At 46.2% G+C, this 13,354-nt stretch overlaps 1 protein-coding gene across 7 annotated transcripts in view; it reads right to left on the bottom strand.

The window, feature by feature from the left end:
• unm_sa1614 (un-named sa1614) overlaps positions 1-13,354 on the bottom strand; it is a 27,726-nt gene extending 14,372 nt beyond the window's left edge. For 5 of the 7 annotated variants that reach the window (XM_027028955.2, XM_027028959.2, XM_027028958.2 and 2 more), the window contains exons 1-9: positions 13,025-13,249; positions 6,497-6,569; positions 5,669-5,814; positions 5,319-5,393; positions 4,658-4,707; positions 3,281-3,410; positions 2,755-2,840; positions 2,339-2,414; positions 862-948 (exon numbers count right to left, since the gene is read on the bottom strand). In XM_027028955.2, coding sequence (XP_026884756.2) covers positions 862-948; positions 2,339-2,414; positions 2,755-2,840; positions 3,281-3,410; positions 4,658-4,707; positions 5,319-5,393; positions 5,669-5,814; positions 6,497-6,569; positions 13,025-13,150 — 849 coding nt within the window. In that variant the 5' untranslated portion in view covers positions 13,151-13,249. Of the gene's footprint in view, positions 1-861; positions 949-2,338; positions 2,415-2,754; positions 2,841-3,280; positions 3,411-4,657; positions 4,708-5,318; positions 5,394-5,668; positions 5,815-6,496; positions 6,570-13,024 lie in introns of all 7 variants that reach the window. The other 2 variants (XM_027028954.2, XM_027028957.2) reach the window with 2 other exon arrangements.

Raw genomic sequence — 13,354 nt, 5'->3', positions numbered from 1 at the left:
CCATGGAAACATGCCAGAAATGTCAATCAGAAAACGTCTGATACATTCAGCATGTCCAACTACTTCTTGTTATGACATGCAACACATTGTGGGTTGAGTAACACAAAAGTAAACATGTTACATTTTTACCGCATTCATGTGCAAATATTTCCTGTAATGTTTTTACTAGGGTTACGTTTATAGTCATATGTATTTGGTTAGTGTATGCGTTGTGTAGTTTTTGTAGCCTATCTTGGTTTTGTCTTACACTCACATACTGAGAATGCAAGCTTGATCCTGGATTCAGGACTGATGGCAGTGTGGTGTGTGTTTGGTCTGAGTGTACTGTGTGCGTGGTGTGTGATGTTTGTGTGTGAGTGTGGTGTGTGTGTGTGTGTGGTGTGTGTCTGTGTGTGTGTGTGTGGTGTGTGGTGTTTGTGTGTGAGTGTGGTGTGTGTGTGTGTGTGTGTGTGGTGTGTGATGTTTGTGTGTGAGTGTGTGTGTGTGTATGTGTGTGTGTGTGTGTGTGTGTGGTGTGTGGTGTGGTGTGTGTGTGTGTGTGTGTGGTGTGGTGTGCGTGGTGGTGTGTGTGCAGTGTGTGGTGTGTGTGTGTGTGTGTGTGTGGTGTGGTGTGTGTGGTGGTGTGTGTGCAGTGTGTGTGTGTGGTGTGGTGTGTGTGGTGGTGTGGTGTGTGGTGTGTGTGTGTGGTGTGGTGTGTGTGGTGGTGTGTATGTGTGTGTGTGTGTGGTGTGTGTGAGAGTGGGGTGTGTGTTTGTGTGGTGTGTGGTGTGTGTGTGTGTGTGGTGTGGTGTGTGGTGTGTGTGTGTGGTGTGGTGTGTATGGTGGTGTGTGTGCGGTGTGTGTGTGGGGGGGGGTGTTCACCTCCTTAAGTTCAGGCTGTAGTGCAGGTCTGAGCTGGTCTCGTAAAGAGCAAAGCTGCCTCTTCTCTTCATCCTGCCTCTGTTTGATCTAGACACACACACACATACAATCACAGATAGTGTAGACATGGATGCAAGATACATGCAGGCAGTGTTTACATAAAAGTACACACACACACACACACACACACACACAAAACATTCTTTTGTACATCCCACAGAAAAAGGCTGCAGACTAGAATACAATTAACACTAACAATGTGTCTGCTCAACACAAACCCCTTCGTCATCTTCTCCAGCTCTGAGGAGTTTACTGAAATCTCACGGTCACCACCATTACAAGATGTGAAAACTGGAGCAGCGGTTTTCTCTGAGTGGGAGTGACGGAACCTGATAACCTTCGGATTATTTGGATTGAAGGAAGAAGAAAGATTCTGAGCTGAAACACATTTGTTCAAGAGACCAAACCCAACAAACCAATGCAACCTGACTCCCTTTGAATGGCACACCTTGATCGCTGGTTATAACCGCCAAACTTGATGATACCACCGTCTCACAGATTACTGCAATGGATTTTACCATTTGGAGCCAAAAAGTTCTGTGATAGTGTGTGTGTGTGTGTGTGTGGTTGGCTGAAAGCGCTGCTACCTTGTGTTCACCCTGTATAATCCCTCACTGAGTGGCATTTATTCACAAAATCCTGGCCTGAACTTACTAAAGAGAGAAGGACTGAGCTCCCACAATCCCTCCACACCAAAATAACACAGTGATGGAAATTAATATAATCCAGTTAGCACTGCAGGTCATGGTGAGCAAGTGTGAGAGGGGAGTGATCCGTGTAGAAGCTGAGGGGCTGGAGTGAGTGGAGGGGAGAAGTGTGTGTCAGTGCGGGACTCACTGGAGGAGAGTGCTGTGTGTCAGTGCGGGACTCACTGGAGGGGAGAGGCGTGTGTCAGTGCAGGACTAACTGGAGGGGAGAGGCGTGGAGGGGAGAGGCGTGTGTCAGTGCAGGACTCACTGGAGGGGAGAGGCGTGTGTCAGTGCGGGACTCACTGGAGGGGAGAGGCGTGGAGGGGAGAGGCCTGTGTCAGTGCGGGACTCACTGGAGGGGAGAGGCGTGGAGGGGAGAGGCCTGTGTCAGTGCAGGACTCACTGGAGGGGAGAGGCGTGGAGGGCAGAGGCGTGTGTCAGTGCGTGACTCACTGGAGGGGAGAGGCGTGTGTCAGTGCGGGACTCACTGGAGGGGAGAGGCGTGTGTCAGTGTGGGACTCACTGGAGGGGAGAGGCGTGGAGGGGAGAGGCGTGTGTCAGTGCGTGACTCACTGGAGGGGAGAGGTGTGTGTCAGTGCGGGACTCACCAGAGGGGAGAGGCGTGTGTCAGTGTGGGACTCACTGGAGGGGAGAGGCGTGGAGGGGAGAGGCGTGTGTCAGTACGGGACTCACTGGAGGGGAGAGGCGTGTGTCAGTGTGGGACTCACTGTGCTCAGGCTGACCGTGAGGGACTCGATGTACTGTCGCAGCTTCTCAGTGGCTACCAGGCACTCCTGAAAGAAACTGACCAACACAAACACTTCAGTGACCTCTCTCAGTCTCTCCCCTCCTTCTTTCTCTCCACCTTTCCCTTTCTCCCCATTCTCTCTCTCTCTCTCTCTCTTTCCATCCCTAACCCCCACAATTCCTCCAAATCACTATGAAGCATCGTGGTCCTGAACAACGGCAGGAAAGGTTGTCAGCCGTAGGTGTACGTAATGCTAGGAGCATCGCTCAAGTGCATTCACACACACACACAACCACACACACACACACACACACACACACACACACATGCACACACACGCACACGCGCGTAAAGCAGTCCCGTGGTTATGGTGGGTATGGAGCTGCTTTGCCTTACTTGCACTGGGAATGGTAGTGTTTGATGAGGTTCTGCAGCAGGTCCACACCTTTCTTGGTCTTAATCTCGTTGACTTTGATGAGGTACTGTGGGAAAGAATAAAGGGAGCGGTACAGACACCCAGCTCAGACGTGTGACCTCTCACCCCAAACACGGCAGCTACGTTCGAGTGGACGAGAGCTGGCTTCTGGGTGGGGGCTGTTCATGTTTCTTACGCAGACACACCCTCCTTTAGTACAGGGAAAGACGTATAGAAGACTGATGTGGGAATTAGTGAAATTGTGTGTGTGTGTGTGTGTGTGTTTGTGCACGCAAGTCTCGCGTTGCACATCTGTAGCGGTAAGAGGCGCGTGCATGTTCATTTGCATTTGTGTGCATGTGTGTGTGTGTGTGTGCGTGCGCGCACGCGTGTGTTTGTGCATGCTTGTGTGTGTGCGTGCCTGTGTATGCATATGTGAGTGTGTGTGCATGTGTGTGAGCGTGCATGTGCGTGTGCATGTGTGTGCGCGCGAGCGTTGCCTCTCACCTCACACATATACAGCTGGAACATCCTGCGCTCCTTCTCCAGCTCCTCGGCGATCTCTCCTCCGCTCACCTCGGTTCTCACCATGCCGTACTGCTTGGCCAGCTCCCTCTTCTCCTTCTCGATCTTGGTGCTTCAGGATCACACAGCATCGCACACACAACACGTTACTCCTACAGGGTCTCCTGGACGTCTTCAGAGATGCGAGTAAGCCCCGTGACCTGGTCAGTAAGCCGAGAGGTGTGGCGAGGTGTTCCAAGCGTGCGACCTCCTCTCAACACGTACACCAGCTTGAATTGGGGTTGATTTGCTGGAGCAAGCAGATACCAAGTGACTGTTCAGGGTCTGTGAGCGGGACAGTTGTCCTGGCTCTCCTCTGGTTGTCACCAGTTCATGTGTTCGGATCCCAGCGTTGCCAGAACCTGAGGCAGCCTAACTGGCCCTGCTGCCTGGCCCTGCTCTGTGGGTGCGAAGAGTAGCCTAGCACCCCTTCCCCTGTCAATCAGAGGGATGCTAGCCAGTCACAGGTCACTTACGCAAAAGTAGGCAGTTGGCACTTTTCCAACAATGTCCTGTGTTTGCAATATTACATTTTGCAAATCCAACTGCATTTTCTCAGAACACTAACAATATTACATTATTTATAGTGACGATGCTGGATCAAAACAGATGTGACTTTTTTTTTGCCCCGGGGGTATGTGCCCTGGGGGTATGTATCATCAGGGGCCAGAGCTGGCTAACTAGTGCATGGACAAGCTCTAGTTCAATTAAGCACAAGCTTAACAAAATAACACCCACCTGCAATGCGAGTTTGGAAAGGAAGTTCTGTAAGGTTTCTGGTTTCGATTTCAATATTTCTTCATGTTTATATGAGAAGTGAGTTTCTAAATCATAAGACTAGATATTTCTAAAGGAGGCTAAAAAGGTAAGTTTAGATAGCAGAGGTTTGCGTGCATATTGTTTAGTTTTAAAAAAAGGGTTACAAATCACATTTATCCACATTTTAGGTATACAGGCCTGTCAGTGGAAAGTAAGGGTCAGTGTTGAGTGAATTTACTACACTGCTTAAAATGATGTGTAATGACCCACACCATTCCCAAGCTTGATTCCAAGCTTACCATCCATGTTAAGGATGTGAATGTCGGCTGAGCCTGGATTCCAGATGTGGGACACATCTTTTCTCCCTCAAACAGCCCTGTTTGGGAGGCTTACACAATGTTTATAGTGACTCGAAACAAATTTAGCCCGGTATCACAGTCTACTTCCAGTTCATTAACATCCTGGGAAAGGCCTTTGGAAAACCACAGGATCGAGCCGCTCTATGCAGCAACATCCCAAAAATGTCCACATGTTAAAGACAGCAGAACTACGAGCACTTACAATTTGTTCTCATAGTCCCTCCATGCTTTGTCAAATGGCTTCTTCAGATCCTGAGAAAAGGAGGATTGAATGGGATTAGAGACGGATGTTTCTTAGGTAATGCTAGCGCACACATTCCTCAGCTAACGTCAGACACAGAAACACTGAGAGTTTGTTCTGTTCCCACCCCTCTACTTCCACTCTGGCTATCCATATCCAGAAAGCAATTCTAGTTATTATGTTATTTGTGGGGTGTTATTTGTCTCAGTCAACAGTTTTCACTGTCGTGGGCTGAAATAGTACAGCGTCTGTGACGCTTGGCGGACACTTTTATCCAAAGCGACTTACAATTCTGACTGAACACAACTTGAGCAGTTGAGGGTTGAGGTTCTTGCCCAGGGGCCCAAGAGTGGCAATATGGCAGTGGTGGGACTTGAACCTGGAACCTTCTGGCTACTAATCAAGTACCTCAACCACTGAGCTTTGGGGGAGGAGACTTTTTTAATAAACCACAATTTATTAACAAAGTACCTCCCAATAAACACACCACAGCAGAACAAGGGGTGGGGTGACGATGTTTAGTACAGATCGTGGTGGGAGGCGGGTATTTCCACAGCCAGAGACCGAACAGAGAATAGACGTGTGACATCGGCGAGTGCGTATGACTGATTTATGTACTTACACCTTTGACCTCCTTCAGGTCCCCCTTCACCAGTGAGTCCAGGAAAAAGTTGATATTGTGTAGCATGCTCTTCAACTGTAGGAAGGAAGATGTCGAAACGTTCTGCATCGTTGCATCACAGGCCAAAGCACTAAAATCTCGTGGATTACGAAACACTTTTGTCGTTTTGGAAAACAGACGATCAAATGCACAGAGAAATTCTTTGAAAAGGAAAACATGAGTTTATCCTGATAAAGGCTCTCGTCTGTTGCCATGCCGTAACTACTGTCCAGGCCTGTAATGGAGGCTGTGCCTTCAACAGGCTGCGCAGGGGCAGCCCTGCCCTGCCCCGCCGCAAAAACAAGACTCACCACGTTCTTCATTGGAGCGAGAAGCTCTTTGGAGAACTCAGCAAACCTATTAAACGCAGAAGCCACTTCCTGTTCACCATTACTATGAAAATTCACAGCCAGTTTCTCCATGGAGTTGATGTACAGCTCCAGATGAGAGATGTGGTCTAGAGAGACATGTGAAACCGTGGAAAATATTGGTTAATAAACACGAGGTGTTGAGAAACGCCACATTCGTTTTGGCGTGTGGTCAGAGAGCTGTTGCTAGTTGAGCTGCGATTTCCTCCCAGTTTGCGTTCTCCACGGCAGCGTAAACGTGCGCCGTGCCGTGCACATGGAGTCGGGGTCTCTCAGGGACCTCCACTAAAGCAGGGACCTGGCCTTTATCTCCGCATGCATAGCATAGACCCACGCGCTGGCGCCAGGCAACACTGCCAAGCTGCGCCGTTACGTAGCTGTGTGAGCCGCTGAACCTTCACACCAGGACCCTGTGGTCTGGACAACATTTCCATTTCCATTTACGGCATTTAGCAGACGTGCTCATCCAGAACGGCTTACAAAAGTGCTTTGTCATTTCCTCACAGAATACATCCTAGTACAGTACAGTAGGTTAGAGTCCCTTATACCAATGATCTAGAATACTGTAGAAAGGGATCACTGCTGATACCTACAAGTACAAAATTCATAAGGTCCATCATAAACAATGATAAGTGCTATAAACAACAATAAACAACAATAATAACAACAATTAACAATAAACAACAATAGTAACAATAGTAATATAGCTCTATACTCTTAGTGGAGAGTACTGGTACCGGTCGGCCCGTTAGGCGTCAGTAGCGGCGTTACCTTGGCCTGAGGACTGCTTTGCCTTGGCTGCCTTCTTCAGCTTCTGTAGTATGGTCCGGTCGCAGTCCAGGGCCTGGAAGAAACGCACAGGTTCATGTAGTCAGAACCCTCAGGAAGCAGCATTTTTATGCTGAAGACGAGGTTAGAGTGCAGGAGGGTTGAGATCACACCTCTGTTAACACGCACACATCCAGTCATGCACCTGTATGATATCAGGTTTATCATTATTATCACCATTTTACGTTTTAGTTCAATAAGCTACTATATGTATTACTATATGTAATTATTTTGTGGATAGTTCATTAGTTACTTTTGTCTTATATATAAGATATTCATAAATGGATTGTTAATTTTATATAAAAATCTAACAATTCTAATCATCTTGCACAAAGTCATTTTAGTCTGGGAAAACAATTTGCCTGATCATCTGCTCAAATGTAATTCTTTGTGCTTGGACTCATTATTTAGGCCAAGTGTGATTATTATGAGGAACTGAAAAATGCTTTCCTTTGTATATTGTAACATTTAAGATTCTTTCCATAAATGTGAGCATCACATAACACTATGCATATGTTTTCCAGCAAGTGTACTGGTAGTGAACATTTTGCTCTACCAACTGAATAGTGTGACAACATTTACTGAAAAATACCCAATGTGCCTAGAGACAACCAAGAACCCAGAACGGCTATGTATAGAGACACATTTCCTGTTTCAGTAGTTCAACCAAGTTACAGAAATATCCTTTAAGCAATGGCTTTGCAACACTTCCGATCAGAGATACATTATTAAAAATCTAATCCTATCTATTAAAGGGATTATTACCATTTATTTTTAAAAAGACATAACAATCTCAGGATCGTGGGCTTTATGAATTGGACTACGGATACTATTTGAGAACACAGTAACAAATTTTATCCAACAAAATACCATAAATACATAATAAATAATTAATTAAACAAATAAATGATCGATCACAAAAAGATCAACAGAAGCAATCACACTTGCAGTCGTTTTGTAGGGACACTATCATAATTAGCGAGTCGGCGCGTGCCATGTCTGGTCTGGGAAGCGACGCTGATTACGGACGGGGGTGATGTGTTGAGTCTGGCTTGGTGCTGAAACCACCGAGCCCCTTAATGAACCAGCGGATGAAAGGTGTGTGCAGCCTGAGCGGACACAGGAAGGAAGAAGGTAGTGAGGTAAATTATGACCACCACCACGGCCTAACCAAGAGCGTGTGCAATCTGAGTGAATCATGCCAACAGGGTATGCAAAAAAGAAAATAACATCACCCTGAAATACAACCACCCAAGTCCTGGCTACCAAGTGTGACACTCCACCCCCAAGCCTTATCTTAAACCTACGGGTATCCACATGTGGCTATCTCGCCCACTGCTGGTCTTGCCCTCTGTGTAAACAAGTGAGATCTTCTGAGTGTCCTAGGGCAAGGTTAGGTTGTGGAAAGGCAGAATTAGGGACCTTCTAAGGCCAGTTTGACCAAGCGACTGGAGGTGTTTGTTCCAGTATGCACAGGGAGAGATTAATTACCCATCATTTGCTATAGGATATGAAACTAAAGGACACGACACTGTGCTGATCAGTCACCTACTGATGTCTTGTGAGGGACAGATTCCTCTTAACGGCTCCTTGAGGCCCTGCTGAGTCAGTGTAACAGGGGTCTCCTGTCCAGGGAACACAGGGGACAGCTCCTGTCTGCTGCTCTTCCACTACTCGTTTGAAACACCTCCAAAATATGTGCACAACAAAATGTCTATGGTTTAACCTCTTAAATTTGTATCTTGTGAACTTCAGCAGTTTCCAACATGGATTATAGGCTGATGCCTTGCCTGGTTATAAGAGCCATGGTGGTCTGTTTTCATTTTGAAAGTTTTGTTTATTTATTTATTTTTTTACAGTTGCCAATCTGGATTGTAACAACCGTACTGTTTAAAAAGGAAAGGTGTCGAATAAACAGGCAGGTGTAAACAGTCAATACATGGCTTTATGTATTGACCCGTGCTGTGAAAACAAACAGAACCACACTCTGGCAAAACAAACAAAGAGAAAACAGCACACCACTGAACAGAAATGCACTTAAACTGTTCTCAGTGTTTTACTTAGGCTGTCGAAACTTAATTTAAAGCTTGGGTTTCTGGGGAGACTTCTTTTTAAAAGCTGCAAATCACACAATTCCTCTGTCTCTTAAGACAAGTAAAATGTCAGCATGAATAAATTACGAGAAATTAATATTTATCATTGCCAGACCAAATGTTCCCAAGGAGACATTTTTTTAACATTCATTTAGAGGCCTGTTAGTTAAAATTCCTTGGAACTGCGTTCCACACAGTTAATGTCAAATCCACCGAACATCAGCACTTTATCCTAGAACTGCAGCCAGCGCAGACAGAGGGGAGGAGTCTATGTTTACACTGGGCGCAAAGACCCGTATGATTCTTATGAAGTTCACAAAGCCAGTTTAGCTGGAGCTGCTCTGCTGTTGCTGCTTCTGTCTTTGGCAAATCTTCGTTCCTCGTGGTTCCATGAGTCCAACTAGTGTCTGGCCTTCTGGGCCACTTTTCCATCTGTTCACTGCACTCATATGCGAATGCACACGAGATGGCTGATATGGAAACACGCCTGACGTTAGGGAGTCTACGTCGGCATGCATAAAACTCTTCTTTCTGTCTAAGACCGATCCTTATTCAGAGGCCCACGTCTTTGCTGGTTGGCTTCTGTCACATGGTCATGCTCGCAAGCTCCCAACACTACTGTGGCACCGTGAGGAAGAAATTCACGTGTCACCCATGTGACCAGTGAGTGCTATGCTGAATGAAAGAGCTGTGCACATGTACATGATCAGGGGTGCATGTATGATTTGAGGAAATGTTATATTTAGAGAGATCTGACCAATCCCCTGCCCTTCTGAAGACTCATCTGAACATTGCTATTGGCCATCGGTTCTGCCGCTATCTGATCCGCTATCACACCTTGCTTGTTCGGCACTTGAAATAATGAACAGAGGTCCACTACGCTCCTGACTACTGAAGCGTTTTTGTTAGGTGGTGGAGAAGTCAACTGTTTCATGGAATGGGGTGTTGTTGGGGTCTAAATAACTCAGGTCACAGCGCAGTTATGAATGATTTGGCACAGTGTGCATCGCTGAGTTTCTATGAGCTACAAAAACAGACCAATTATGTCTAACTATAGCAAAAGCACATAAAAACCATTCAGTCAGTTTACAGCTTACTTATACCTAATAATCTAGTCTCTCTTTCTGCCGAGGTACACCTTCCCCTGATGTCATGATGTTACTGAGCCTCGGCCTGTCTCAGCTACCACGGCTCCTCCCATCACCCCCTGATGCCCCCTGCTGTAGACCACCACACCTCCACCCCAGCCAAATACTCCTCCATTGGCCTTAATGGACGTCCCAGCGGGATGGGTTTCTGACACACGTGCACCATTGGGACAAGACTAGGACCTCTAGAAGATCGGACTAGACGTTAAATGGTTTTTTTTGTTGTTTTTTATTTATTTTTCTCTTAAATTTGCTATTATTGCGGTGACCGTTGTCGGCCAGAGGAGGATGGAGCCCCCCTTTGAGTCTTGGTTCCTCTCAAGGTTTCTTCCTCATGCTCTAGGGAGTTTTTCCTTGCAACTGTCGCCCTTGGCTTGCTCACTGGAGGCTTGGACTCAGACGTCTGTAAAGCTGCTTTGTGACAACAACCGTTGTAAAAAGTGCTATATAAATACATTTTGATTTGATTTGACTTATACCTTACTTACAAACAACTTGCTTATACCTTACTTACAAACAACTTACAACTTACTTACAGTTTACCTATAACTTACAAACAACTTAGTTTACTTACAACTTAATTACAGCTTAGAGCTTTTCAAATTTACAAGTTAGAAACAACTTACAGTTTACTTAAAGCTTACAGTTACTTGCTAAAGGATAGCTCGCTGGCTTAGTCAGGACACTGTACATGACAATAGGATGGGCTAACACTTCATCATGACCCATCATGCTTTAGTTCCTGTAACAGAGGCCATATTATGTTTCAATGTATCTCACGGCCATCAGAAATCATACTGGTTTGGAGAGAAACATTTGAAATGAGACTAGCCTCATGTACACACAGCATTCTGTCACACACTTAAGAGCTACGCTGTCTCTTTTGTAGAGTCTCTATGGAAACAGGAGCTACATCTGTCAGTATTTGTGAAGGATGAACAGAACATGCTAATGAACAGATCTGGTAAGCACACATCCAGGCAATAATGCTGATTAATTCACTACACTGGTTTTCTTGGTGAACTTGAGAGTGCTATAATAGTAATATCGAAGGTCTCCACTGAGGCGAATGGATGGCTGATCTGGTCCGTCAGAACACAACGGCCTGTGTCTGCACCTGGTGGTGTAGTTTATCGGAGCTCTCTAATTATCTGCCAATTTACTTTACAAGAATATACAAGAACCATACAAGAACAGCTGGCCTGAATTAAAATGCACACACACACACACAAAGAAAGAAAGACACAGATACACATGCATATCTCACACTTAATTATAAACAAAGTTACAGAAAATTGCCCAACCCAGATCCCATGTTGCAGATCAAAGTATACAAACTGGGGGAGATAAGTACAGTCCCGTTTCCTTCATCTGGTGACGTCACTGAGTCACATGGTAGCAAACGTAGTGTCCTGTTTATATAAGGACACGTGTTTCCCTGCTCGCCGTGTTTTAGATTAACGCACAGTCACTGCGTTGTGACCCATTTCCCTATGAAAACCTGCTTGACTCACTCATGAACTTCGGCTGTTCCCTGAACTCACAGTCCTGTTTACATTTCCGTCTGCATCTGGTTGGAGCAGAGTTGACACATATTAATGAATTGATAAGGACGTAGGCCACTTAACATAGCCCTGTTACAGCGACCCTAACTGTGCGAGTTATTTTTCAGAACAAGTGAAAATGAGAGGCAACAGTGTGCAGTGGACACAGATTATGTCTCATTTGGGATTAAACTGTATGCTGAACCACCGGCGGAATGTCTGTTTAGTCTATTCGTAATCTTAATCCAAATCTGTTAAACCACCCTTTACATTTGTTATCGTTGTTGTCGTCATCGCTAATCTAATGAGGCTCACGTCCTTTCCCATTCTGATCTGTGATCAGGGTTGTAGTGTCTCTTCTAATGACTAGGAAAAGGACATAGGCAGGTGATACTGTTCCTATAACTGCAATAAAAACAGGGTAACTGCTGACCCAGGCGTGTTCTCTGTACCATTAACCACCCTTAGGCTCCAAACCTGTTAATCTCACTAGTCACATGGGAGGGGGGGGGCTGCGATTTCCGATGATGCCCAAACAACCATCCATGTAATGTGGTGCACTGTTTAGTTTGCTCTTATTTCCTTAGCCTGGGTCATCGCCATGGTTACCTTGCACTCCAGCCCATATTAGAGGAAGTCTCCAGGGCCATTGTTACAGACATGACTTCTGATGCAAGAATGACACAGATCGGACAGCTATACGTGGAGAGGGTGTGAAGTTGGTAACAGAGCCATTACGTTCGGGCCACATTATTTGTTCCAGGGAAGTTGTGGCTCAGTAACTACATTCCGTAAAAATATACACCTGCAATGTGAAACATACACCTGCAATGTGAAACATACACCTGCAATGGCTATTATTATGCAGTCCAGTGGGCATCAGTGAGCATGGGAAATTCACAAAAAAAGAAATGAGCTAAACTGCACTTGTGCAAAAAAGTGAAAACTGCAAACTAAATAAATCGTTTAGAAACAAAACTTAACAAATATGCATGAATTAACAGAACGAGCGATTCACCACTGGCGGTCGCTTTATTTGGCTCAGATCTCTGCCGCTGGAATACCAGTCACGCGCACCACCGTAAAATCGACCGATACCACATTCGGAGCCGCAACAAAGCCGCTGCATAATTCCCTTTGACAAGCAACCCGATTATCGCTTAGCAACAGCGACATTATAGACGCAGATTTTCATTCATGTTTTTTTTTTATATAAAAAGCGCAAAAACAACTCTTTTTTATCCCATGCAACGTTAAGGAATTAGTGCTATGGACAATCCAGCAAAATGCACGGACAAAGAGCTTCTGTTTGCTAGAACCACGAGCATAAGATGAATACAGCCTAGAGTGAGTGAGTGTGTGTGTGTGTGTGTGTGTGTGTGTGTGTGTGTGTGTGTGTGTGTGTGTGTGTGTGTGTGTGTGTGTGTGTGTGTGCGTGCGCGGATAACCGCGTGCGATTAGGCTTTGAGCAAGCAGGAAACAAAGCGGTACCAACGCTGGGGAGCACAAAGACACCCAAGCTGCTGAACGCGGCATATACCGCTGCGCTGACGCACGGAAACACTTCGGGGATGACCGCGCGTCTCCTCGCGCCGCGCAAGGAGTAGCGCGCGGGCCCGCGCGCACGGCTGTCAAAAAGCCCCCTTTCGTGCGGACGTTTCCTTCGCTAAGAAAGCAGTTTCATACCTCCTCGATGTTGCTCACGGAATTCCGGCAACTTGTCATTTTTTTGGTGAAGGAGGAGGTGGTCGGAGAACTGTAGTCCTCCAAAGTCTCCGCGATGAACTCACCCACGGATATGAGCTCGGGCATTTCGGCGAAAATGAGCAATAAACGTCTGGCAGTTAACGGTTCAAAGCAAACCCACGCAAAGCTTAACCCGCGCTGGGTTACTCTCAAAGCGCAGGCGAGTACGCGTTCTCCTCTCGTTCCTGCAAACGCATCGCCGCTTGAACTGTGTCCGAACGCGCGTGAAGAGGAAACCGGCACTGTCTCGCGAGCGGGCGCATCGCTCTG

This window comes from Electrophorus electricus, chromosome 20 (genome assembly GCF_013358815.1).
Source record: "Electrophorus electricus isolate fEleEle1 chromosome 20, fEleEle1.pri, whole genome shotgun sequence".
Classification (NCBI taxonomy): Eukaryota; Metazoa; Chordata; class Actinopteri; order Gymnotiformes; family Gymnotidae; genus Electrophorus; species Electrophorus electricus.
Note: the sequence above shows the minus strand (reverse complement) of the source record. Positions and strands in the feature narration are given on the sequence as shown.